Source organism: Mustelus asterias, chromosome 8, assembly GCF_964213995.1.
Source record: "Mustelus asterias chromosome 8, sMusAst1.hap1.1, whole genome shotgun sequence".
Lineage (NCBI taxonomy): Eukaryota > Metazoa > Chordata > Chondrichthyes > Carcharhiniformes > Triakidae > Mustelus > Mustelus asterias.
The window spans coordinates 100,127,063-100,152,587 of NC_135808.1; the positions used below are offsets into that span (position 1 = coordinate 100,127,063).

The 25,525-nt window shown below is 42.2% G+C and overlaps 1 protein-coding gene across 8 annotated transcripts in view; it reads right to left on the bottom strand.

Moving 5' to 3' along the window:
* LOC144497394 (fizzy-related protein homolog) overlaps window positions 1-25,525 on the bottom strand; it is a 78,681-nt gene continuing 53,156 nt past the window's right edge. For 6 of the 8 annotated variants that reach the window (XM_078218593.1, XM_078218595.1, XM_078218590.1 and 3 more), the window contains 7 exons: window positions 22,412-22,477; window positions 14,353-14,455; window positions 11,678-11,862; window positions 11,069-11,302; window positions 8,934-9,038; window positions 4,332-4,424; window positions 1-2,355 (listed from right to left, as the gene is read on the bottom strand). In XM_078218593.1, coding sequence (XP_078074719.1) covers window positions 2,314-2,355; window positions 4,332-4,424; window positions 8,934-9,038; window positions 11,069-11,302; window positions 11,678-11,862; window positions 14,353-14,455; window positions 22,412-22,477 — 828 coding nt within the window. In that variant the 3' untranslated portion in view covers window positions 1-2,313. Of the gene's footprint in view, window positions 2,356-4,331; window positions 4,425-8,933; window positions 9,039-9,058; window positions 10,976-11,068; window positions 11,303-11,677; window positions 11,863-14,352; window positions 14,456-22,411; window positions 22,478-25,525 lie in introns of those variants that run through there. The other 2 variants (XM_078218596.1, XM_078218597.1) reach the window with 1 other exon arrangement.

The window sequence follows — 25,525 nt, forward strand, 5'->3', positions numbered from 1 at the left end:
GTAAGATCTCAGCACTGATGTACTTTCACGAGGTTGATATTTATTTGTTCAAGAGTTACAAATAGAGTCAGAACGTTTTCCAAAAGGAAGAATGAGACCATATAAGAGTTGTACTCTCAGGCAAAGAGTAAGAGCTTGAGGAAGGAGCTGTAACAGGTTCTTAAAATTTATATTCTCCCTAGCAACTGAGCTTAACATTTCTAGTTAGTTGCTGCAGGATTTTATTGAGTGTGTTAAACTGAAGCAAGTACCAAATATACATTTTAATCTATGCGTGCTATGTTAGTAGGTACTTTGGAACCCCATTAATAGTGCATTTATTTATTTTTTAAGTGAACCTGTTTCCTCTATATTTGTGTACCTAGTGCTAACTACAATGGTGCTACACTATTGTTTTGTTAAGTAGGACTCTGGTTTTCTTTTAACAATTACAAATATTTGATTACTTGTCCAATAAAAAGGGAAAAAGGACAATGTGTACCCGTGTCAAGTTATAACCTGGATAAATTCAGTATGGATTGAGCAGAATGAGTATGTGAGCTAAAGCAAGAGTTTTTGAACAGCGAGTGAACTCAACTGTAAGCATTATGTATACAAGTTCAATGTCACATGAACTTAGAGTCATGATATTTCCCCCACCACTCCCACAATCACCCCCCAGCCTCGGTTTTATCCTGAAGGAGAAAGGTTAAGTTGTGATTACCTTACAGCATGGAAACAGGCCCTTTGGCCCAACTTGCCCATGCACCCTTTTTTTAAAACCCCGAAGCAAGTCCCAATTGCCTGCATTTGGCCCATATCCCTCTATACCCTTCTTAACTATGTAACTGTCTAAATGCTTTTGAAAAGACAAAACCCTCTGAAAAAATTGCCCTTCTGGACACTTGTATTTCTCGCCTCTCAACTTAAACCTATGCCCTCTAGTTTTAGACTCCCCTACCTTTGGGAAAAGATATTGACTATTTAGCTGCTCTATGCCCCTCATTATTTTATATGCCTCTAAGATCACCCCTCAGCCTTCTACGCTCCAGAGAAAAAAAAGTCCCAGTCTATCCAGCCTCTCCTTATAACTCAAACCATCAAGTCCCAGTAGTATCCGAGTAAATCTCCTCTGCACTCTTTCTAGTTTAATAATATCCTTTTTATAATAGGGTGACCAGAACTGTACACAGTATTCCAAATGTGACCTTACCAATGTTTTGTACAACTTCAACAGGATGTCCCAACTCCTGTATTCAATGTTCTGACCAATGAAACCAAGCATGCCGAATGCCGCCTTCACCACTCTGTCCACCCGTGACTCCACTTTCAAGGAGCTATGAACCTGTACCCCTAGATCTCTTTGTTCTGTAACTCTCCCCAACGCCCTACCATTAACTGAGTAAGTCCTGCCCTGGTTCAATCTACCAAAATGCATCACCTCACATTTATTTAAATTAAACTCCATCTGCCATTTGTCAGCCCACTGGCCCAATTGATCAAGATCCTGTTGCAATCCGAGATAACCTTCCTCACTGTCCACTATGCCACCAATCTTCTCCAATAACACAGGACAATGGACAGCGAGTGATGCTTGGTTTGTTGTGTATGTGGAGTGGTATTTGAATGAGGCCCCGCACTCATTGTTTCATTTGAGGCCAGTTACAAGCTGTTGATTATTGTCAGCAAAGACACATCAGTGGATATTTTCTGAATGAACAAAATTAAACTTCCATGTTAAATATTAATTTTAATTATGGATCCCATTTGTAATGACTTTACTCCAAATGAACAAGTTTCATAAGTGAAATGTAAATTACAGAAAATTAAATTCTTCAGCTCTGGAAGCAGATACTGTTAAATGATTCCATAGAATGGGGGCGGTTAATTTTTTAAAAAATGTACCTTCCTTTTCAGATCTCCAAGACACACTGTAAATATTTTTTCACTTTTTTTTTCTATATAAAAGATGAGAAGAGATTCTGGATCCATTCCCACACTCCCGTTTCCATGCAAACATTAAGACAGCATCAAAGGGTCATCCTCAGTCCAATAAATAGCTTCTGTACACATTGTACAATAGATACATATAAAGTGAACTCTCTCCCTTAACTCCACAGTCCTTTCGCATTTCTTTCATCCACTTTGATGTTGAGATGATAAAGTCCCAACATTTTCCTGTCCAATCAGCACCAAAACTTAGCAAATGAAAGTGCGTTGACCACTTGAACAAAAACAGTGAAGAGGGTATGTTAGCTCTGATGAAATTTTACTGCTGTTTGTGTGTGTTGAGGGAATCCGTTTTATAAGGCGTGCTTGTTCTTCCCGACAGTTTTACCGTATCCTTGTAAAAAGATTAAGGACAGATTTGGATTCCTAAAAAAAGAGAAATTAAACAGTTTAATAACAATGTAATCAGGAGGCATTGCAAATATACAAATTAACAGCCATGACCATGTTAGATTTATGTCATATTGAAACATTATATAAATGAATTGGTTATAATTGTGGGTCAAATATTTACATAATTGTTTTAACTTTACTGATTTGCTCTTTGTGGATTTAAAGGTGTTTTTAACTCGATGCCTGGTTACAAAGGAGGGTTTAAATGGAGGAAAGTGAGGTGGAGGTTAAGGGAGGAGATTCTAGTGTTAATGACCTAGACAGGTCTAAGCATGGCTGCCAAGATTGGGCTAAGAGGTAAAGGAATGTAGAGTTCTCAAAAGGGTTGCACAAAGCTATGGAGATGCAAAGGTACAGGCCATGAGGGGTTCCATTAGTTTGTAAGGACAGGGTGTGGTGGGGAAGAGAAATGGGTGGTCAGCAATTTATTTGGAGTGGGATCAAGGAAGCAGGAGTTGAATTTCACAGAGACGGTATGTTAAGAGAAACTAGGGAAAGATATGGGATTCAGGGCTAATGGGGATGGAGTGGTTTGATAGGAGAGAGAGAGATGTGACAGAGCCAGCTGAATTGATCGTCTTAGTGCCAAAGTCCATGAGTTCCTCGTGAATATGTAAGGTGGAAGATGGGTAGGGGTTTAAAAAGACAGTTGCTAGTGGATAAAAGAAGCCGAAACTTATCTTTATTTTCCAAGATAGTCCTGGAATAATGACCACTTTTCTCTGATAAGAAAAGCCCTGATCACGTTCGATGTGTTGCAGCCAGATCTGGGTGCTAGGCAACGACACTAGCTGTGTTTCAGGTGAGGCACAGATTGAAACCGAGTGGTTAAACAAACTTGATAGGCTGAATGGCCTACAATGATGCTGTTCTTACGAGTGTCACGTGTCTTTCACACAAGTGGATGTCAAAGGTCCCATGGTGTGCTGGGCAAAATTCACTTCTCAAAGAATTCCAGCCAATGGGTTTTTGAGGATTAAGAATTTTTATGAAAACATAACTGTCCACTGCTCTGAAGATCTGGGCAATGATGGTCAGATGGCCACTGTGCTCCAAATTTCTCCCAACTCAACACTGCCGCACATTTCTTGTGGGGTTGTCTCATCCCAGCTTTCACAGAAACTCAAGGAAACTTGGTAGGAGGAGAGTAGAGTTACGGGAAGACAGGACGCGCTCCTTTCTATGGAACTAGCTGCCGTGTTCTGTCTGGTAAATTTAAAAGTCTAGTCTTAATGTTAATGAATAGATGAGTGGGTGAATAGCAGGGCAGGGGTGAGGTGCAGGTCGATGAGTGTGTGGTCGGGCCTGCGTGGGTGGGTTGATAGGGCTGGGAGGATATTCAGGCTCCTGGAGTTAGTGGGATGGGTGGGGATTGGTCGGGGGAGAAGGGGTTAGTTAAGTCTGGTTGACGGCTACTCGGGCGATCAAGTCAGTTCTGCAGTTACCCAGATGTAAGACTTAAGTTTTAATCTGTCTAACATTTCCTGGGTAACTACTCGGGTAAGTATTGTGGAATTGTCTGAAGTCTCCAACTCTAACTGGGTGAGAAATGTCTGTAGAGGGTCCCAGAGAATTTGAAGCCTGGTGGAAGTTGAAACTTCCCGGACAATTCCCATGTAGGTCAGTGTGTCAGGACTCGCGCAGAGTCCCAACACATCTTCAGTCATGTGTGCAGTCTCTGGTGAGCTGGGAAGATTTGGCCCAATGTTTCTTGGGCTTTATCTTGCTTCAGCCAATTGAACTGGTGCATCTGGATCTCACCAGAAGCCGAGTGACACTTCTGCCTGTATCTCTTCTATCAAATTCAGCTACAGAAACTAATGCTTGTAACATGTAGCAGATTGATTTTGCTGTTACACAAGTGCAAAAACTACACATACACACAGCTGCTCTGATCATCATGTTTACGGAACAACTCTGCCAGCCAATAGCATTGAAGAACTTAGTACCTTCGTGGAACGGGTTTTACTGAAAACATTCCAAAATCGCAAAGTTTCATCTCCTGCTCCTGTCACTATAGCCTCTCCATCAGGTGATATGGCCTAAAGAGAATTAAAGGAAAAAGAATCACACCCCATTATGGTCTTATAGAAATTGATAAATTCTTGATTTCTCGAGGAATTAAGGGCTATGGGGAGAGAGCGGGTAAATGGAGTTGAAATCAACCATGATTGAATGGTGGAGTGGACTCGATGGGCCGAATGGCCTTACTTCCGCTCCTATGTCTTATGGTCTTATGGTCTTAATAATGGACAGGTGAGCATGTGGGCCTGTGCACAAAATATATACATCTTGAGCTCATTCATTCGCTGAATTACCGCTCCTGACTTATTGAAACGAGTGCCTATTTTAAAATCTACTAGGGGCTGAAATTTCCTTGGGGCTCTCAATGCACCACAGTAACTCTGTCAAGAGACCATCTGAATCTCAAATGTAAAAGGACAGGAGATCAGTGGCTCCCCTACAGAATTTCATTGTGTATCAGATCCTCAAGCTACTTGGTACTTATTAATGTCAAAAATTGATTGGCAATTAATGGGGAGGCAATGGCCGAATGGTATTATCGCTAGGCTATTAATTCCGAAACTCAGCTAATGTCTGGAGACCTGGGTTCGAAACCCACTGCAGCAAATGGTGCAATTTGAATTCAATAAAAAATATCTGGAATTAAGAATCTACTGATGACCATGAAATCATTGCTGATTGTTGTAAAAGCCCATCTGGTTCACTAATGTCCTTTAGGGAAGGAAATCTGCCATCCTTACCCGGTCTGGTCTACATATGACTCCAGATCCACAGCAATATGAATTACTCTCAACTGCCCTCCAAGGGCAACTAGGGATGGGCAATAAATGCTAGCCAGGCAGTGACACCCATGTTCCACGAATTAATTAAAAAAGAATTAAAGAACCATTTTAGTTCACAGTACAATCAGGTGATATTTGGCCAATTATTTTCTGAAGCAGAAGAAAATGATATCTGCTCAACATGTTATTTTTCCACAGCTCATACCTCTTTCTGATTAAACATTTCATTTTTTCTTTAAGAAAGGAATTCTTCTTAACCCCTCCTTTTGACAATTTTAAAGTGGTGACCCCATCAAACATTTCACTCCCCACATATTAATTCTATCAAAGTCCTTACATTTTAAAAGCCTCTTTATTCTCCCCTGGTCCCTCTCTGATCCAATGAAAAGTTTTGTACAAATTTTACGTTACTCATGTCCTTAAAAGTAGAGAGGGCTTGATCATTTTCCGTCGCACGTTAAGGGACTGATGTACTGAACCCCAGGAGTCTCAGCTGCGGAGTTAACCCAGGGTCCTGGCCAATATTTATCCCTCAATCAAAAGACAGAGAATCTGGGCATTACACATGGCTGCTTGTGGGCAAATTTGTGACTGTGTTTCTGACATTACAAGAGTAACTACATTTCAAAAGTACTATGCAGGCTGTAAAGCACTTTGTGATGTCTGGTGGATATGAAAAGATCTAAAATGAAGTTTTTTTTAAATTTAGGGTGATAATGATGGCATCAGTCGAGAAACAAAAAACTTGTCTGAGAAAAATGCAATAAAAAACAAGATGAATGGAAATTAAAATCTTTCATTGTGCGATTAATCACTAACAGACTTTTAATCACCTGCAAGCTCTAACAGAAGAAAAGTGGACCCTGAACCCTGGGTTACACAACTTTCAATGCTTTTCCAATTCAGCAACATTTATTTACCCTACATTTAGAAATAAAACGGATTTAGCTAGGCTGATTTAACTGGCATCAGATTAGCAGTAAATTGAAAGAATGAGAAACAGAGAATGTCTTTTTCTTCTAATTTCAAAAGAAAAATGAACACCTTTTTGCAGTTTAGACTGCAAACTTAAAATTAAGTAAATTAATAGAAGTATCAAGATAGTTTGCGTCTAAATCAGTCACAACCATTGTCAGCTCCCCCTGCTGACTGATGTGCAGAAACTTCCATTCAGGACTCTGCTCTGAAACTCAGTCAGCGTGTAACATAGCTTGGAACAGTGCTTTTCAAACTTTTTATCCTGGGACCCATTTTTAACCAACTGGTCGAACTTCGGGACCTAAGCCACGTTCAATCAGTTGCCAGTATCTCCCTGCATATAACACACATGGGCTTTGCATCCTGATTTGTGTTGGCTCAATTAACAAAACCATACTTCAAGAAATCGCAGAATGCCAATGGTGCAGGAAGCGGCCATTCAGCCCATCGTGTCTACACTGACTCTCCGACGGAGTATCTTACCCAGGCCCCATCACTGTACCCCCACATATGTACCCTGCCAATCCCCCTAACCTACAAATCTTGGGACACTAAGGGGCAAATTAGCATGGTCACCTAACCTGCACATCTTTGGACTGTGGGAGGAAACCCACAAAGACATGAGGAAAATGTGCAAACTCCACACAGACAGTGACCCTAGGTTAGAATTGAACCCAGGTCCCTGGCCCTGTGAGGCAGCAGTGTTAACCACTCTGCTCCTCATCTATATACTGCTTTGTTCACAATTTTAGTTTCTTCTTTGTAGGCTATTCACTGGAGGCCCTGGCGCTCTGCACAGAGCTAACAGCAGCACTGCTTTGTCCTGTCGTGGACTCTCCAGAGCAGCTCTCTCCAACAGATGGTGAATTGAGATTCTGGCCAGTAGGTACACTGCCTAATAGTGTCTCCGGCTATCTCCTGTAACAAACAATCCATGTCCACAGTTATCTTGTGTAGCTCGCAAGTGAAAGAAGCACACCTCCAACTGAATTCACTCAAAGCATGTACGTACATGCAGGGCCTGCTCACTGTTGCCCCTTATGGTTGGAGACTACTGTTCCAAAGGAGTATGAATTGAGGCAGAGGGGTTGGCTGCATTTAGAGTAGCGTGTGCAGTTCTTAGCACCCAAGTCAGGTGATCTTTGGGAAGGCTGCAACTGTTTTTAACACCTGCCCCATGACCACCGCAGGTCCTGACCCCCACTTTGATAAAAGCCTGGCTTAGAATGTCTGAAATGGAAAGAGACTGGCTCCAGTAAAAATACAAGGTTCAAGGTGGCAATGGGCGGCACAGTGGTTAGCACTGTGGTTAGCCTCTCTGCCCCAGGGACCCGGATTCGATTTCCGGCTGGGTCACTGTCTCTGTGGAGTTTGCTCATTCTCCCCATCTCTGCATGGGTTTCCTCCGGGTGCTCTGGTTTCCTCCCACAGACCAAGGATGTGCGGGTTAGATTGATTGGCCATGCTAAATTGACCCTAATATCAGGAGGATTAGCGGGGTAAATATATGGGGTTACGGGAATAGGGCCTGGGTGAGATTGTGGATGGTGCAGACTCGATGGGCCGAATGGCCTCCTTTTGCACTGTAGCGATTCTATGAAAGCACAAAGGTGTGAAGATGTTACTATAACCTGAAAGTACAACGTGAAGTTGATTTCTTTATCACAGTCTATTTTCTATTTGCAGAACACCTTCAAAGGACTAGGAAAAATAGATGTACTTGCAAGTTCACTGCCTTTTATTGCGCAACTTACCAGTGCAAAAATAACATTTCGATAAAGCTACGAGCAAATCAAATTGAATTTTCTTTTGCCTGCAGATGATGTTCCAGATTACACCTGACTTACCAATAGGTACATGCTCAAAATGTGCATCGGGTTTCCAGTCAAAATCTGAAGATATTTGGGTTCATAAACAGAGAATTGAGACCAGCTCATCTTTATAAACATAGAACACAGGTGCAGACACTTGTGTAAATAGAGGAATAAGAGGCAGAAAGAACAAAAATCACTACTTTATGTTCCATTTTCAATGGTGTTCCGCCTTCAGGAGCTTGTAAACAATATTCACTCAATGTGTAACATGTTGAACACAATGTCTATAGATGTCTTTTTAAGGTTTTTCAATTGCAAATAACCTGCATAATGTCAGCAAATAATACAGGTTCAGGCATTGGTTTTCTTTCAAGTTCCTCTATAGGATCAAAATAGGAAGTTACAGCGTTCAATCACATGATACTGCATTTTCCCTGAAATTTTCTGAATAGTCGTTCTTAAATTAAAAAAAGGTAACACAAGCATTTTTTTGCAAAGTAACAAAAAGGATTACTAAAGAATTGTGTTTTGTTAATTCATTCTTGGGATGTGAATGTTGCTAACAAGGCCACCGCCCATGCTTATCCCTAATTTCCCTTGCGCAGATGGTGGTGAGACTCCTACTTTGGAATGGCTTGCTCTGCCATTTCAGAGGGCAGCTAAGAGTCAATGGGTCTTGAGTCAGATGTAGACCAGACCAGGTAACAAGAGCAGATTTCCTCTCTCCTAAAGGGGATTAGTGAACTAGATTGTTAATGATAATCCAGAAGCATTTTATTCCAGATTTATTGAATTTAAGTCTGTTGTTAGATTTGAATTCATGTTTCCAGAGCATTAGTCCAAGCTAATGGATTACTCATCCAGTAACATTATGCTACCATGCCCTGACATGTTGCAGGAAGTTATGCATGCCAGTGTCAACCTTACAACCGACCATAAACAAATATCTTACCAGATAGAGCACTCTATACGAATGCCCCGTCAATTTGGCAACTTGTGTTAAGGATGGGTACTTCCACACTAAAATCTGATTCTGGGAATAGCCATGTGTACTAACCTGCAGAACAAAGCAAAATAAATGTCACCACAAAACATACACCTTGATAAAGTTATATTAGATTTCATTCAAAATTGGAATTGCTTTGTCACTGAAACTGAACAGGTTTAAATCCAGAAAACAGCTAGAATCTGGCCTAATAATACCTTGATGTTTTTGTTGATGAGTAACACAGTGTTGTATTTAACACATTTCAGTGACAGACTCCCACAGTAGTGACATGCGCTTCAGTTCCAACATTCTATCCTAGATCAGCAGCATTACTCTCCCATATCACCATGAATTTGCAATGTTCCTAACCAACAACACTGCAGTAAAGTGGACACTTCAATTCTGGTACATTTCCTTCAGGGCCATGCACACACCCACATGCGCACAAAGGCAAGCCGGGTTTATTCATCAAACAGAATACAAGTCAGTAATCAGCAAAATTATTTTGAAAGGAACAGAATACTTTGTGACAAACACCATAGTCTTTGCAGAAGTCCAACAACAACATGCATTTAAAAAGCCAGTAGAGTTTCAATGTGCTTGAGAGGAAAGAGATGCTGAACGGAAGTGGTAGAAATGACCATAAAAAGGTTGAAAATATAGCATGGCGGAGGCTTGAAAAGGAAAGAGGAGAAGTAAAGTTGGAGAAATCTGAAAAGGGAGTTTTGTTTGGTTGAGTTTCTTAAGGCTTTGCCATCAACAACGGAGTGGGAGCAAGAGGAGATATGCAGGATAAAATTGGAGGGCTGAAGGATATGAACTGTGACAAGGCTGGAACAGAATGCAGAGGTACAAAGAAAAGTACAGCACAGGAACAGGCCCTTCAGCCCTCCAAGCCTGTGCCGATCATGGTGCTCTAACTAAACTTAAAAAAAAAACCTTCTGCCTTTACTTGGTCCATATCCCTCTATTCCCTCCCTATTCATCCAGACACCTCTTAACTGTTGCTAATGTGCCTGCTTCCACCACCTCCTCTGACAGCACGTTCCAGGCACCCACCACTCTCTGCGTGAAAAACTTCCCCCACACATCTCCCTTAAAGTTTCCCCTATCACCTTGAACCTGTGCCCCTTTCCACCCTAGGAAAAAGCCTCTAACTATCCACCCTGTCTATGCCAGTCATAATTTTGTAGACCTCTATCAGGTCTCCCCTCAACCTCTGTCTTTCTAGCTAGCATGGCATTTCTAACTGTATTCTTCTATGTTTACCACACAGACCCGCTTTGTTTCAAACAGTGAAACCTTGGCCATAGTCTCTTGTTTCACACTTTTCGTTTAAGTGGGGAGGAGGGAGAGAAAAAAGGATCAAAATATATATTTTTAAAAATCCAATTCTGAAATCCAAGAAGCATCTACTACATTTCTTAATGTCTGCGTGCCTGGTTAGAGTTTCTAATAATCAGAGCTCCATTGTGCTGCTACAAATGGACAGGCCACACAGAGGCTGCCTTCATTAGACAAGTATTAAAAATAAGTTGGCAAGGTGGCACAGTGGTTAGCACTGCTGCCTCACAGCGCCAGGGACCCGGGTTCAATTCTGGCCTTGGGTGACTGTGTGGAGTTTGCACATCCTCCCCGTTTCTGCATGGGTTTCCTCCGGGTGCTCCTGCTTCCTCCCATCGTCCAAAGATGTACGGGTTAGGTTGATTGGCCAGGCTAAATTGCCCCTTAGTGTCAGTAGGATTAGCAGGGTAAATATGATGGGTTATGGGAATAGGGCCTGGGTGGGATTGTGGTCGGTGCAGACTCAATGGCCTCCTTCTGCACTGTAGGGATTATAGGATTCTAAAAATGTCTCATAACTCCGAGGCTTACACTCAAATACAGAAGTGCAACCAAATCTGTTTGCAAGATTCAGAAATCTCTTCAGATAACAGATAACCTGTATTTAGTAAAAGACAGCTAGTCCTTAGGTGATCACTTTCCTTTATCCAGCCTGTTTCAAACTGCAGAGGGGCAGAAAACATTCATTCTTTCATTATTAACGTTCAACAAAAAGATGATTCCCTTTTTCATGTGGTGTGACGTTAAAGACTCACCAATTCATTTGCATGCTTAGACCAGGCAAGGTTGCAGACTTGGGAGCCTGTGTCTACACACTGTAGGGGCTGGCAAGTCAGCGTGTTCCAGAAGCGAATGCAGCGATCGGCAGTGCCTCCTCCTGATGCCAGAAGCCCGTGTTGATGAGGGGACCAGGCAATGGCCTTTACAGCTGCTAAATGTTCCGTGTATTGCTGGACTGGGCTAAGACTGGAATTGTTCCATACAAATAGCTGCAAGAGAAACACACTCCAGCTGTGAAATGAATGGAAAATAAGTATTCAGCAAAGACTGTGCCACCATAGAGGCTCCTTTATGCCACCGTACAGGTAGTTTGACTCAGTTCCAAAGGGAATTTAATAAACCTGAAAAAAATTCCACCTGTCCCAACCTTTGCTGATGTATAAGCAGCTACTCCAAGCGTGGTAACGACAGGTGTGTGGGCATAAATAACTAGGCTATTTCAGAGACTTTCAGTATTTGCTTTTTTTCCTTATTCCTGGTATTATGAGTGTGCAGATTCTTGCTGCCTCATGTTCAGTAGATAAATGAATGAGCTTGAAATATAACTACATGTTTTGGAATCCACCAGAACAAATGCAAGGTACCTTGTTGTCATTGCCCCCAGAAGCTAGGTGCTGGTGATCGGGTGACCACTTTAAACCACAGACTTCCTGCCTGTGGCCCTGCAATCTCCGCTCCATCTGAAGTGGGGGTGTCCGCACGTCCCTCTGTAGAATGAGACGGTCCCGACTTCCTGATGAGAGTTGATCAGCATTCCAGGCCAAAGCTCCTGTACACCAAGAAACAGTGTCAAATTAGGTATATATTTTTTTTAAAAGCTTAGCTTTTAGATAAGTGACTGCTTTAGTCCCTTCACACTGTTCTTTCATAACTGTTGTGAAATTGTAATCATCGCCCTGTATACTCAAGGTCACTATCTTGTAATTAATCCACTATCAACTAGTTTAAAATAAACTAACATCTCATAGAATCATAGAAACCCTACAGTACAGAAAGAGGCCATTAGGCCCATCGAGTCTGCACTGACCACAATCCCACCCAGGCCCTACCCCCATATCCCTACATATTTTACCCACTAATCCCTCTAACCTACACATCTCAGGACACTCGGGGGCAATTTAATCATGGCCAATCAACCTAACCCGCACATCTTTGGAATGTGGGAGGAAACCGGAGCACCCGGAGGAAACCCACGCAGACACGAGGAGAATGTGCAAACTCCACATAGACAGTGACCTAAGCTGGGAATCGAACCCAGGTCCCTGGAGCTGTGAAACAGCAGTGCTAATCACTGTGCTACCGTGCCGCCCCGTCTAAAGTTTGTGGCAGGCAGGGTTGATAAAGGTCAAAATATGTCAACACAGCAGGATATCTGGGTAACACAGCTAACAATTATTTTTTTAAATTCCTGCTTGCATTACATTGTATTCATGAAAGAAATTAAAATTTATATTCATTGATAACATTGTGGAAGTAGGAGTTCTACTGTAATCAGCCATGGGAAATGCACAGGATATTGGGAATAGGGTGAGTGGTGGGGGGACAGGACTGGGTAAGATGCTGAGTCGGTGCAGACACGATGGGCCAAAGGTCCTCCTTCTGCACTGTCGGGATTCTATGATGTGCCATTAAAAACTGTTTCAGTAGGACACAAAGGATGCATCAATAATCAAAGTCCATCTGAGCAAACAGACCCATTCTACCTGGAAGGTCAAAATCTCATAGGATTTTACCAAAAGATCCTGGGAAATATCATTTTGGTTCATTAGGCTGCCCTGCCAGGCTCTTATCCAAGACTATTCACTTATGACAAAATGAAAGAAAATTGGGTGTATCCAAAGCAGCAAACAGTTTGTTTCTGTACAGCGTGCTCCTAGACCCTCTGTAGGATATTCTTGGTAAGAAGTCTCACAACACCAGGTTAAAGTCCAACAGGTTTATTTGGTAGCAAATACCATCCGGCATCTCCACATCGTGGATATTCTTGGCACAGGCTGTCCCTAGTATGAAGCAAGTTTGGGAATCTGTAAGTTGCCTTTGCATAGTCCATCAATTTTCAGAGCCACCTAAATATTCCTAGAATTCCAAGAGTGCAGATTGCCAATATATCAGCAATTGTAGCTTTGGCAATCACATTGTTACGCTAAGACAGGTGATCATCATTGGTTCAACTTTCAATAGAGTATAAATGGACATCGCTGAACAGTTGGGGGGAACCATAAGGAGTTTGTAATGTTACTGAGCCGTGTGAAGGTAAAAGACAAACTGCTGTATTATTCCTCCATACATTCCTGCACCATACATTCTACATGGGTGGCACGGTGGAACAGCAGTTAGCACTGCTGCCTCAGTGCCAGGGACCCGGGTTCAATTCCATCCTTGGGTGATTGTGTGGAGTTTGCACATTCTCCCTGTGTCTGCGTGGGTTTCCTCCGGGTGCTCCGGTTTCCTCCCACAGTCCAAAGATGTGCGGGTTAGGTTGACTGGCCAGGCTAAATTGCCCCATAGTGTCAGGAGGACTAGCAGGGTAAATACATGCAGTTACGTGGATAAGGTCTGGGTGGGACTGTTGTCAGTGTGGGCTCGATGGGCCGAATGGCCTCCTGCTGCAATGTAGGGATTCTATGATTCGACAGTCAATGGATTCAATAGGGCCCATCCTTTAACTCTGCGAGTAGGACCAGGATGTTTTAGAAAATTGTTCTTCAAAGGTTATATGGGATGTAAGAAACTAGCCATTCATTGTGGAGTGTTGCTTACACAAAGTTTTACATCTATATGTTTAGTTGTTTAGAGACAATAGTAGGTCATTAAATCTGCTCATTAGCTGATCTACATCCTAACCCCACCTTACCCACTCTAGTTTTGAAACCCTTAATAAATTCTTGTTAGATTATTAATCTGTTTTGAAGTTTTGAATTGACCTAGCCTTAAGAGCTTTTCAGAGGAGACAGTTCCAGATTTCCATTCCACCTCAAAGAGAAGCTTCCTGACATCGCTTCAAACTTTAATTTAACATCAAGTAAAACTGCTAAGTCAGATTATCTACACAAACATCTCGAAATCCAATCAAAACGTTCACATCACAAGCAGTTATAAAACTTAGTAGTTTTCACTTTGTGTTAGGAATAAACCAGCAATTTAAAATAATTTTTTCGTTGTTCACCATCCGCCTGCACTTTTAACAAAAAAGTCTCCTCTGCGAACCCCAAGCGAAATCCAATTCCCAAACTCCATTTCGGGTTGTTTTATTACTTACCAACTCGAGCGGAATGTCCATCGAGAGAGATCAGCTTTTTCCCAGCTGCTGCGTCCCAGATCTGCACGTATCCCTTGTGAGTGCCCACTGCCACAAAATTCCCCTGCGTATGTTAAAAGAGTGTTTACACTGAGTTATTGAGGCTGTGATCATGGAACTACCTGCAGGTCGATCAACAACAACACAAACTTGTATTTATACAGTGCCTTTAACATGACAAAACATCCCAAGGGGTTGCACAGAAGCATGGAGATCGACATTCCACCCCTACACTTCACCTATGGTGCATTTGCCCATGCGAGATGCTTAAAGCAGTAGCCTGGGATAAAACCTACTTCAGAATTTCCTATCTTTCAAACAGTATATCCCCAAAGAAGATCAGGAACTCAGAGAAGGGGAGGGGGTGGAGTTAAGGGAATAAGCTGTATTAGGGATGAGATGTGGGGATAGTGTGAGGAAAAATACCTTGAAGTGGATGCTCAGCCATGGTTGTATTAAATGGTGCAGCAGGCTTGATGGGCCGAATGATCTACTGCTGCTCCTATGTTCCTATTTTGGGTATTCCTTCATTACACAGAACTCTGGCCCATCCACAAAACCTGTAGTGTAGCCGATATTACTTTGAAGTCATTGCCATGGTATTACCCCATCACCCTTGTCTGGCTGTAGGTAGGCACGTAACGATAGTGAATCATTCAGTGAGTGACTTCATCCCATCTCCCTGACAACAGTGAGATTAAACCAGTCTGTTCACAACCTTGACCTGGAGATGAACTTCTGACCTCATATTTGCATCATCACTAAGAACACTATGTTGGCCTTCATAGCGAGAGGATTGGAGTACAGGGATAGGAATGTTTTGCTGCAATTTTATAGGGTGTTGGTGAGGCCACACCTGGAGTACTGTGCGCAGTTTTGGTGTTCTTATCTGAGGAAGGATGTCCTTGCTATGGATGGAGTACAGCAAAGCTTTACCAGGCTGATTTCTGGGATGGCAGGTCTGTCATATGAGGAGAGACTAAATCGGTTAGGATTATATTCACTGGCGTTTAGAAGAGTGAGAGGGGATCTCACAGAAACTTATAACATTCTAACAGGATTAGACAGAGTAGATTCAGAAAGAATGTTCCCAATGGTGGGAGAATCCAGAACTAGGGGTCATAGTTTGAAGATGTTTTTAGAACTGAGGAGAGGAGAAATGTCTTCACCGAGGGGGTGGTGAATGTGTGGAATTCACTACTACAGAATGTAGTTGAGGCCAAAACGTTGTCCGATTTCCAAGACGAAATTAGACATAGCTCTTGGGGCTAAAGGGATCAAGTGATATGAGGGGCAAGGGGGAGATCAGGGTATTGAATTTAATGATCAGCCATGATCAAAATGAATGGCAGAGCAGGCTCAAAGGGCCAAATGGTCTGCTCCGGCTTCTAGTTTCTATGTAACACCTATTTTCATTGATGTAACAATGCTTAGCTTTGGCCCTGTCTCAGCACCTCTGCTGCTGGAATTCTCATCTATGCCTCGTTATCTCTAAATATGGCTCTTCCAAAGCACTCCTGGCTGATCACCCATATTCAACCCTGATACACTGCCTCTGCAAACCTGAGGGCATCCAAAACTACTGCCTGTGTCACTCACACCAATTCCGATTCACCTATCAACTCCATTCGCTGACCTACACTGACTCATGCTTAAGCAACATGCTGATTTTTAAATTTCTCATCCTGGTTTTCAAATCCCTCCATCGCCTTGTCCCTCCCTATCTCTGCAATCTCCTCCAGCCCCACAGCCTTCCAGGAGATCTTCGCTCTTGTGCAATCTTGACTTTCACCGCTCCATCACTGAACAAAGATCGAAGATCAAAGAAATATGCAGCACAGGAACAGGCCCTTCGGCCCTCCAAGCCTGTGCCGATCCGGATGCCCTGAGCTAAAAAAAACCTCCTGCCGTTACTCGGACCATATCCCTCTATTCATGTACCCATCCAGGTGCCTCTTAAATGTTGCTAATGTGCCTGCTTCCACCACCTTCTCTGGCAGCGCGTTCCAGGCACCCACCACTCCCTGTGTGAAAAACTTCCCCCGCACATCTCCCTTAAACTTTCCCCCTCTCATCTTGAACCTGTGCCCTCTTGTAATTGACACTGGTGGCCACACCTTCAGTTGCATAGGCCCCCGGGCTCAGGGATTCTCTCCTTAAACCTCTCCACTATCTTGCAATTCTCCTTTAACACAGTCCTTAAAATCCACTTCTTTCACCAAGCTTTTGGTCACCTGACGTAACATCTCACGTGGCTTGGTGTTGAAAGGGTTATGTCCTTGTCTATGTTTTTTTGGGAGAACAGAGTTTGATACTCTGGCCACCACCCAAGGCATCTGGACCATATGTGGAAACTTGAGCAGTAACTCCGAGATCTCTTGATAAGGTCACAAAGAATTCAAGAAGGTGTGGCATGACATTTGGGACATTGCGCAAATGTGCAGGTGAGTTACGTGTGAAGTGACTAACATGCAGGGAAACCAGTTTAAAGTGGGCCCATTCAAGGTACCTGCAATAATTGTATTGAAGAGCAGGTCTCGAGGCATGTGCACTTCTTGACAAACAACATGGCATGAAATGGTTATTGGGGCCAGTAGAGTGAAACAAATTAAATGAACAAGGCATTAAGACATACTGCGTAGAGAAACCAATTTTAAAACAATTGGGATAGAATTAAACACAATGCGATATCTGTCAAGCTGAGCAAAATTAAAGTGAAAGGGTAAATAATTTAGATTGAAACAGTTAAGGGCCTGGGAGCAAGTAAATCTGGTGACGAGTATCCACAGGATGGGTACGGGTCCGGTGAACGGAAAACTGGAGAATTTTTAAAGTCCATACATGATGTTATTTTGAAATGATATCATCATAGAATCCCTACAGTGGAGAAAGAGGCCGTTTGGCCCATCAAGTCTTCATCGATCACATTTCCCTCCAAGGCCCTATCCCCATAACCCCACTTATTTACCCTGTTAACCCCCTGACACTAAGGGGCAATTTAGCGTAGCCAATCAACCTAACCCTCACATCTTTGGAGTGTGGAAGGAAACCGGAGCAAAGAACAAAGAACAGTACAGCACAGGAAGCAGGCCCTTCGGCCCTCCAAGCCTGTGCCGCTCATTGGTCCAACTAGACCATTCGTTTGTATCCCTCCATTCCCAGGCTGCTCATGTGACTATCCAGGTAAGTCTTAAACGATGCCAGCGTCTGCGCCGCCACCACCCTACTTGGCAGCGCATTCCAGGCCCCCACCACTCTGTGTGTAAAAAAAACATCCCTCTGATATCTGAGTTATACCTCGCCCCTCTCACCTTGAGCCCGTGACCCCTCGTGATCGTCACCTCCGACCTGGGAAAAAGCTTCCCACTGTTCACCCTATCTATACCCTTCATAATTTTGTACACCTCTATTAGGTCTCCCCTCATTCTCCGTCTTTCCAGGGAGAACAAGCCCATTTTACCCAATCTCTCCTCATAGCTAAGACCCTCCATACCAGGCAACAACCTGGTAAACCTTCTCTGCACTCTCTCTAAAGCCTCCACGTCCTTCTGGTAGTGCGGCGACCAGAACAGGACCCAGTACTCCAAATGTGGCCGAACCACCGTTCTATACAGCTGCAACAACAGACTCCAGCTTTTACACTCTATACTCCGTCCTATAAAGGCAAGCATACCATATGCCTTCTTCACCACCTTCTCCACCTGTGCTGCCACCTTCAAGGATTTGTGGACTTGCACACCTAGGTCCCTCTGTTTCTATACTCTTGATGGCTCTGCTATTTATTGTATAACTCCCCCCTACATAGTTCTTCCAAAATGCATCACTTCGCATTTATCCGGATTAAATTCCATCTGCCATTTCTCCGCCCAATTTTCCAGCCTATCTATATCCTGCTGTATTGTCCAACAATGTTCATCGCTATCCGCAAGTCCAGCCATCTTCGTGTCATCCGCAAACTAGCTGATAACACCAGTTACACCTTCTTCCAAATCATTTATATATATCACAAATAGCAGAGGTCCCAGTACAGAGCCCTGCGGAACACCACTGGTCACAGACCTCCAGCCAGAAAAAGACCCTTCGACCACTACCCTCTGTCTCCTATGGCCAAGCCAGTTCTCCACCCATCTAGCCACTTCTCCTTGTATCCCATGAGCCTTAACCTCCTTAACCAACCTGCCATGTGGGACTTTGTCAAATGCCTTACTGAAATCCATATAGACGACATCCACGGCCCTTCCTTCGTCAACCGTTTTTGTCACTTCCTCAAAAAACTCCACCAAATTTGTAAGGCACAACCTCCCTCTTACAAAAACTTGGAGGAAATCCACGCAGACACGGGGAGAACGTGCAAACTCCACACAGACAGTCACCCAAGCCGGGAATTGAACCCATAAGGCTGAGGAATTAGCCACTCGGCCCATGAAGTCTGCTCCGCCATTCAGTCATGGCTGATATTTCTCTCATCGCCATTCTCCTCCCTTTTCCCCATAACCCCTGATCCCCTTATTAATCAAGAACCTATCTATCTCTGTCTTGAAGACACTCAATGACCTGGCTTCCACAGCCTTCTGTGGCAAAGCAACCCGGGTCCCTGGTGCTGTGAGGCAGTAGTGCTAACCACTGTGCCACCGTGCCGCCTTGAATAAGGTGATCTGAGAGTGTCAGAGAGAACATCAATCATCCAGGGGTCACATTCAAGTTACAATCGAGTATAGAATAAAATGGAATCTAATTTTCTTGGTGCACAGATCGCCATTCAGGGCTGGACAAAACAAAGAAAGTGATCAGTAATAATAATGAAATGAGGGGGATCTTACCCTGCAACAAGTGAAATCTTTTTATACATGACTCAAATTGAAATGACATTTAATCCATATAGGAATCAAGGAATACAATTAACATGGCAAGTGGTCAAATTTAATCTTTACAAATGATAGCAGGATTATTAAATGGTTTATGAGGTATAACAATACTGGTAAAGCCAGTCTAGTACTCAGACAGGAGTCTGGACATAGCAGTAGAGTTACTATGTGAGGTATCAAATACCCAGGCAATCTCAGCCTCAGGGTAGGTAACCTGATGCTTAATGATTCATTTTAATTTAATTAACCCAATCTATGTCAACCCCATATGATTTTATGCTGAATTCTGGAACACACACTCATCACATGACTTGGTCTTAGCATCATACTCAAAATTGACAAGGGAAAAGGTCTTAAAGGCAGTGATGCGAGGCGTTAAGATTAAACAATTACTGGTACAAACTATCTACCTCCCTCACAATTGAAATCATCAGTTCTGTTATCTAAACTCAAAGTTCATTGTGCAAAGAAAAACAAGTATTAAAACATTCAGCCACGTGCATCAAATTAGTGCAGTCCCACTTGTTCAGAAGAAGTCACTTTATTCCACACTGTGTTTTGGAAGTTTAGAATTAAGCTCTGTAATTAGCTTTTGTAACCCTTTGGTTCTTTTAAATTTTAATATCTGTTAGTTGAACATTGTGTGTTATGTTTAGCAAACGTATCATTTTCAAACAATTTTACTCTTCTAAAGGTAACTCAATCCAAGTAAGCAAAGCGAAAAGTAGCAGCAACCTTCAAACTGCCTGTCCAAAACATAGAGTCACTGATAGGGGTCTGATTTAATACCAACTAAATGAGGTTTTGCAACAATGTGCTCAAGATATCAATCATGGGAAAATGACAGCATATTTCCTGAACAAATGGGCAAGTGAGATAGGAAAATGTTCTTCTATCTTAGCAAGAAGTAACAAGAATAAATTTCAATGAGAGGGATGGTTCCACGTGTATTGACACCTCAGAAGGCCAGTGGGGTCTATGGGATCCCTGAATTTCAAAATAGGGGACTATGGAAAATGATATCAGGGTGGCACGGTGGCACAGTGGTTGGCACTGCTGTCTCACAGCACCAGGGACCTGAGTTCAATTCTGGCCTCAGGTCACTGTTTGTGCGGAGTTTGCACATTCTCCCCGTGTCTGCGTGGGTTTCCTCCAGGTGCTCCGGTTTCCTCCCACAGTCCAAAGATGTGAAGGTTAGGCTGATTGGCCATGTTAAATTGACCCAAGTGTCAAGGGATTAGCAGGGTAAAATATGCGGGGTTTCGGGAATAGGGCCTGGGTGGGATTGTGGTCAGTGCAGACTCACTGGGCCGAATGGCCTCCTTCTGCACTGTAGGGATTCTATGATATCAATAGGTGACCATCACCCTCAAAAAACAAATTGGAAACCGATCGTGCCCATCAAGACCATCACAGCTTGATCATACACCCAGTCAGCCAATTAGGAATTAGCCTTGCCTCATTTAGGATGTGGAAGTTAAAATGTTCAGATTGAAGTTTCATAGTTTGGAAGTTAAATTGTGCGGAAGTTAAAGTGTTCAAATTAAAGTTTCATGCCTTCTCTGTACAGTGGTGGAAAATGTTTATCGGCTTACTGACCTTCAAAAGGAGTCAGTCTCTGCTATTCTGCGTAGGCCCCATAACATTTTGCTTTTCGGCCTTCACCAAAGAAGACCAGAGTTTTCCCATAACAAATACCAAAGGCGAGATATGGGGATAGACTATGCAAATGAAGGATTAGCAGAAGTCAATTTTTCATTGAATGAGAAAGGGCGAAAAGCCAGGATTTAATTGGCAAATATGTATGTCAATGAAAGATGTGAAAAATCTCTTGTTCCTGATTTGCTGTAAGTGACTATAATTGCTGAGCTGTTTCTCTGTAACTTTAGAACCGCTCCGGCCATCCCAGTAGACGGAGGGGGTTCTCCTTGTGCGCAAATAATTAAAGACCTTGCATTGGATGCATGGTGTCCAGTGCTGTTTGCATTAAGAGTCAACTGAATGTACCTCAAAATTGCTGCTACCCGATGATCTCTGACAAGGATAATTAGAATGTAATAACATCACTGCTGGTATTGAAGTCCATTTGTAATGCCTGCTGTCCAGAGGGGAGAGGAACTTTCTACTGCTTATTTAGCCCATTGGGGTGAAGTCAAATGCCAAGAGAGTGTCATATATTGTGTCATGATGTGAAGTGCCTTGAAACATTTTATTACATTAAAGAGTCATATTGTGGGTGGCATAGTGGTAATGTCACTGGACTCGTAATCCAGGGGTCTAGGCTAATGCTCCGGGGTTCAAATCCCAGCATCACAGCTCGTGGAATTTAAATTCAATTAAATGAAAAATCAGGAATTTAAAGTGGTCTCAGTAATGATGGCCACAATTGCAAAATCCCACCTGGTTCATTAATGCCCTTTAGGTAAGGAAGCAGCCATCTTTGCCCAGTGTGGCCTAGATGTGATTCTAAACCCAGAGCAAAATGTCCTCTAAAGGCTGTGGTGTAATGGTATTGTCACTGGACTAGTAATCCAGGGTTAAAAATCTGAGTTCAATAAAAATCTGGAATTAAGTCTAAGAATGACCGTGAAACCATTGTCAATTTTTGTAAAAACCCATCTGGTTCACTAATGCCCTTTCGGGAAGGAAATCTGCCATCCATCTGTCACTCACCATCCTGACTTGGAAATATATCTCTCCTCCTTCACTGTCGCTGGGTCTAAATCTTGGAATTCTCTCTGCCTGGTGCACCCACACCTCAGGGACTGCAGCGGTTTAAGGCGGCAGCTCACCACCACCTTCTCAAGGACAAATAGGGATAAATGCTGGCCTAGCCAACGACGCCAACATCCCATAAATTAATTTTAAAAACTTACCTGGTCTGGCCTACACGTGACCCCAGACCCACAGCAATGCAGTTTACTCATTTAAATACTCTCTGAAATGGGGCAAGCAAGACACTGAGTTCAAGGGCAATTAGGGATAGGCAACAAACACTGACCTGGCCAGCGACATCCCATGAAAAAATAAAGAAAAAACATGATGTGGTCTCTGCTGTTGCACAATAAAATCGTACTGATTTCACTGAATGCTTGATTAGTGTAAAAAAAGTAGGAATTAAATGCATTAAAAAATGAACATGACACCTGACTCACCCTCTCGTTCCAACAAACCGATGTAACAGAGTCACCATCTATGGAGAGGTCACAAAGCCTGGTGACCTAGGAAACAAAACAGAAAACACTACAAAATTTGCTTTCATTTTATTTAAGAACAGGACTAACTTCTTGAACAAATCCACATTCCCCCTCCTGCAATTTCATTATATACAGCATCAAACAACACCTATCAAGATAGAGCAGCAACTGAAGAGACACTGGCTTCTCAGGCATGTGGAATATTTGCGATCTCCCTCACTTGTGTGTCTTTGTGGAACGATTTTCCCCCAGTGAACAGACTCCCTTTGTTAGGATGCATGCTGATCCAGTCCACTGTAGTGAAGGATGCCTTGTGAAGGGGTCTATCAGATCACTACCGTAACTGCGATTCACTGTTTCACCAGGAATATGGTATTTTATTATTTAGACGTAATTAAAATGTCAAAAGAGTTTCTGAAAAAAAACCTCAATAAAAATAGGACAACTTTAGGATCTAATCTCATAATTCAAACATCATAAGTGCTTTCAGGAATTGAAGCAGCAGTTACCAGGAAAATGAAGTCATGGTGCATAAACATCAATCCACTGGAGCAAGCTGAGAGGGGTGATTGAAAAGCAGCAGTGCTGGTAAGAGATTAATTGGATTAATTGAATTGTTTATTTATTTAATTAGTCAGCTAGTGTGTGTATTTTTTTGGCCTTTACTTTAACAGCAGTTTTTCAAGTTTAAAGTGAAAACTAGAAGTGGGCAGCAAAGGAGTCTGGGAAGGGTTTTTATTTTAACTTTAAAAGTCAGTTACCTGGGAGGTTCCCCCTCATTGATCCACTGGAGCAAGCTGAGAGGGGTGATTGAAAAGCAGCAGTGCTGGTAAGAGATTAATTGGATTAATTGAATTGTTTACTTATTTAATTAGTCAGCTAGTGTGTGTATTTTTTTGGCCTTTACTTTAACAGCAGTTTTTCAAGTTTAAAGTGAAAACTAGAAGTGGGCAGCAAAGGAGTCTGGGAAGGGTTTTTATTTTAACTTTAAAAGTCAGTTACCTGGGAGGTTCCCCCTCATTGATCCACTGGAGCAAGCTGAGAGGGGTGATTGAAAAGCAGCAGTGCTGGTAAGAGATTAATTGGATTAATTGAATTGTTTATTTATTTAATTAGTCAGCTAGTGTGTGTATTTTTTTGGCCTTTACTTTAACAGCAGTTTTTCAAGTTTAAAGTGAAAACTAGAAGTGGGCAGCAAAGGAGTCTGGGAAGGGTTTTTATTTTAACTTTAAAAGTCAGTTACCTGGGAGGTTCCCCCTCATTGATCCACTGGAGCAAGCTGAGAGGGGTGATTGAAAAGCAGCAGTGCTGGTAAGAGATTAATTGGATTAATTGAATTGTTTATTTATTTAATTAGTCAGCTAGTGTGTGTATTTTTTTGGCCTTTACTTTAACAGCAGTTTTTCAAGTTTAAAGTGAAAACTAGAAGTGGGCAGCAAAGGAGTCTGGGAAGGGTTTTTATTTTAACTTTAAAAGTCAGTTACCTGGGCGGTTCCCCCTCATTGATCCACTGGAGCAAGCTGAGAGGGGTGATTGAAAAGCAGCAGTGCTGGTAAGAGATTAATTGGATTAATTGAATTGTTTATTTATTTAATTAGTCAGCTAGTGTGTGTATTTTTTTGGCCTTTACTTTAACAGCAGTTTTTCAAGTTTAAAGTGAAAACTAGAAGTGGGCAGCAAAGGAGTCTGGGAAGGGTTTTTATTTTAACTTTAAAAGTCAGTTACCTGGGAGGTTCCCCCTCATTGATCCACTGGAGCAAGCTGAGAGGGGTGATTGAAAAGCAGCAGTGCTGGTAAGAGATTAATTGGATTAATTGAATTGTTTATTTATTTAATTAGTCAGCTAGTGTGTGTATTTTTTTGGCCTTTACTTTAACAGCAGTTTTTCAAGTTTAAAGTGAAAACTAGAAGTGGGCAGCAAAGGAGTCTGGGAAGGGTTTTTATTTTAACTTTAAAAGTCAGTTACCTGGGAGGTTCCCCCTCATTGATCCACTGGAGCAAGCTGAGAGGGGTGATTGAAAAGCAGCGGTGCTGGTAAGAGATTAATTGGATTAATTGAATTGTTTATTTATTTAATTAGTCAGCTAGTGTGTGTATTTTTTTGGCCTTTACTTTAACAGCAGTTTTTCAAGTTTAAAGTGAAAACTAGAAGTGGGCAGCAAAGGAGTCTGGGAAGGGTTTTTATTTTAACTTTAAAAGTCAGTTACCTGGGAGGTTCCCCCTCATTGATCCACTGGAGCAAGCTGAGAGGGGTGATTGAAAAGCAGCGGTGCTGGTACGAGATTAATTGGATTAATTGAATTGTTTATTTATTTAATTAGTCAGCTAGTGTGTGTATTTTTTTGGCCTTTACTTTAACAGCAGTTTTTCAAGTTTAAAGTGAAAACTAGAAGTGGGCAGCAAAGGAGTCTGGGAAGGGTTTTTATTTTAACTTTAAAAGTCAGTTACCTGGGAGGTTCCCCCTCATTGATCCACTGGAGCAAGCTGAGAGGGGTGATTGAAAAGCAGCAGTGCTGGTAAGAGATTAATTGGATTAATTGAATTGTTTATTTATTTAATTAGTCAGCTAGTGTGTGTATTTTTTTGGCCTTTACTTTAACAGCAGTTTTTCAAGTTTAAAGTGAAAACTAGAAGTGGGCAGCAAAGGAGTCTGGGAAGGGTTTTTATTTTAACTTTAAAAGTCAGTTACCTGGGAGGTTCCCCCTCATTGATCCACTGGAGCAAGCTGAGAGGGGTGATTGAAAAGCAGCAGTGCTGGTAAGAGATTAATTGGATTAATTGAATTGTTTATTTATTTAATTAGTCAGCTAGTGTGTGTATTTTTTTGGCCTTTACTTTAACAGCAGTTTTTCAAGTTTAAAGTGAAAACTAGAAGTGGGCAGCAAAGGAGTCTGGGAAGGGTTTTTATTTTAACTTTAAAAGTCAGTTACCTGGGAGGTTCCCCCTCATTGATCCACTGGAGCAAGCTGAGAGGGGTGATTGAAAAGCAGCAGTGCTGGTAAGAGATTAATTGGATTAATTGAATTGTTTATTTATTTAATTAGTCAGCTAGTGTGTGTATTTTTTTGGCCT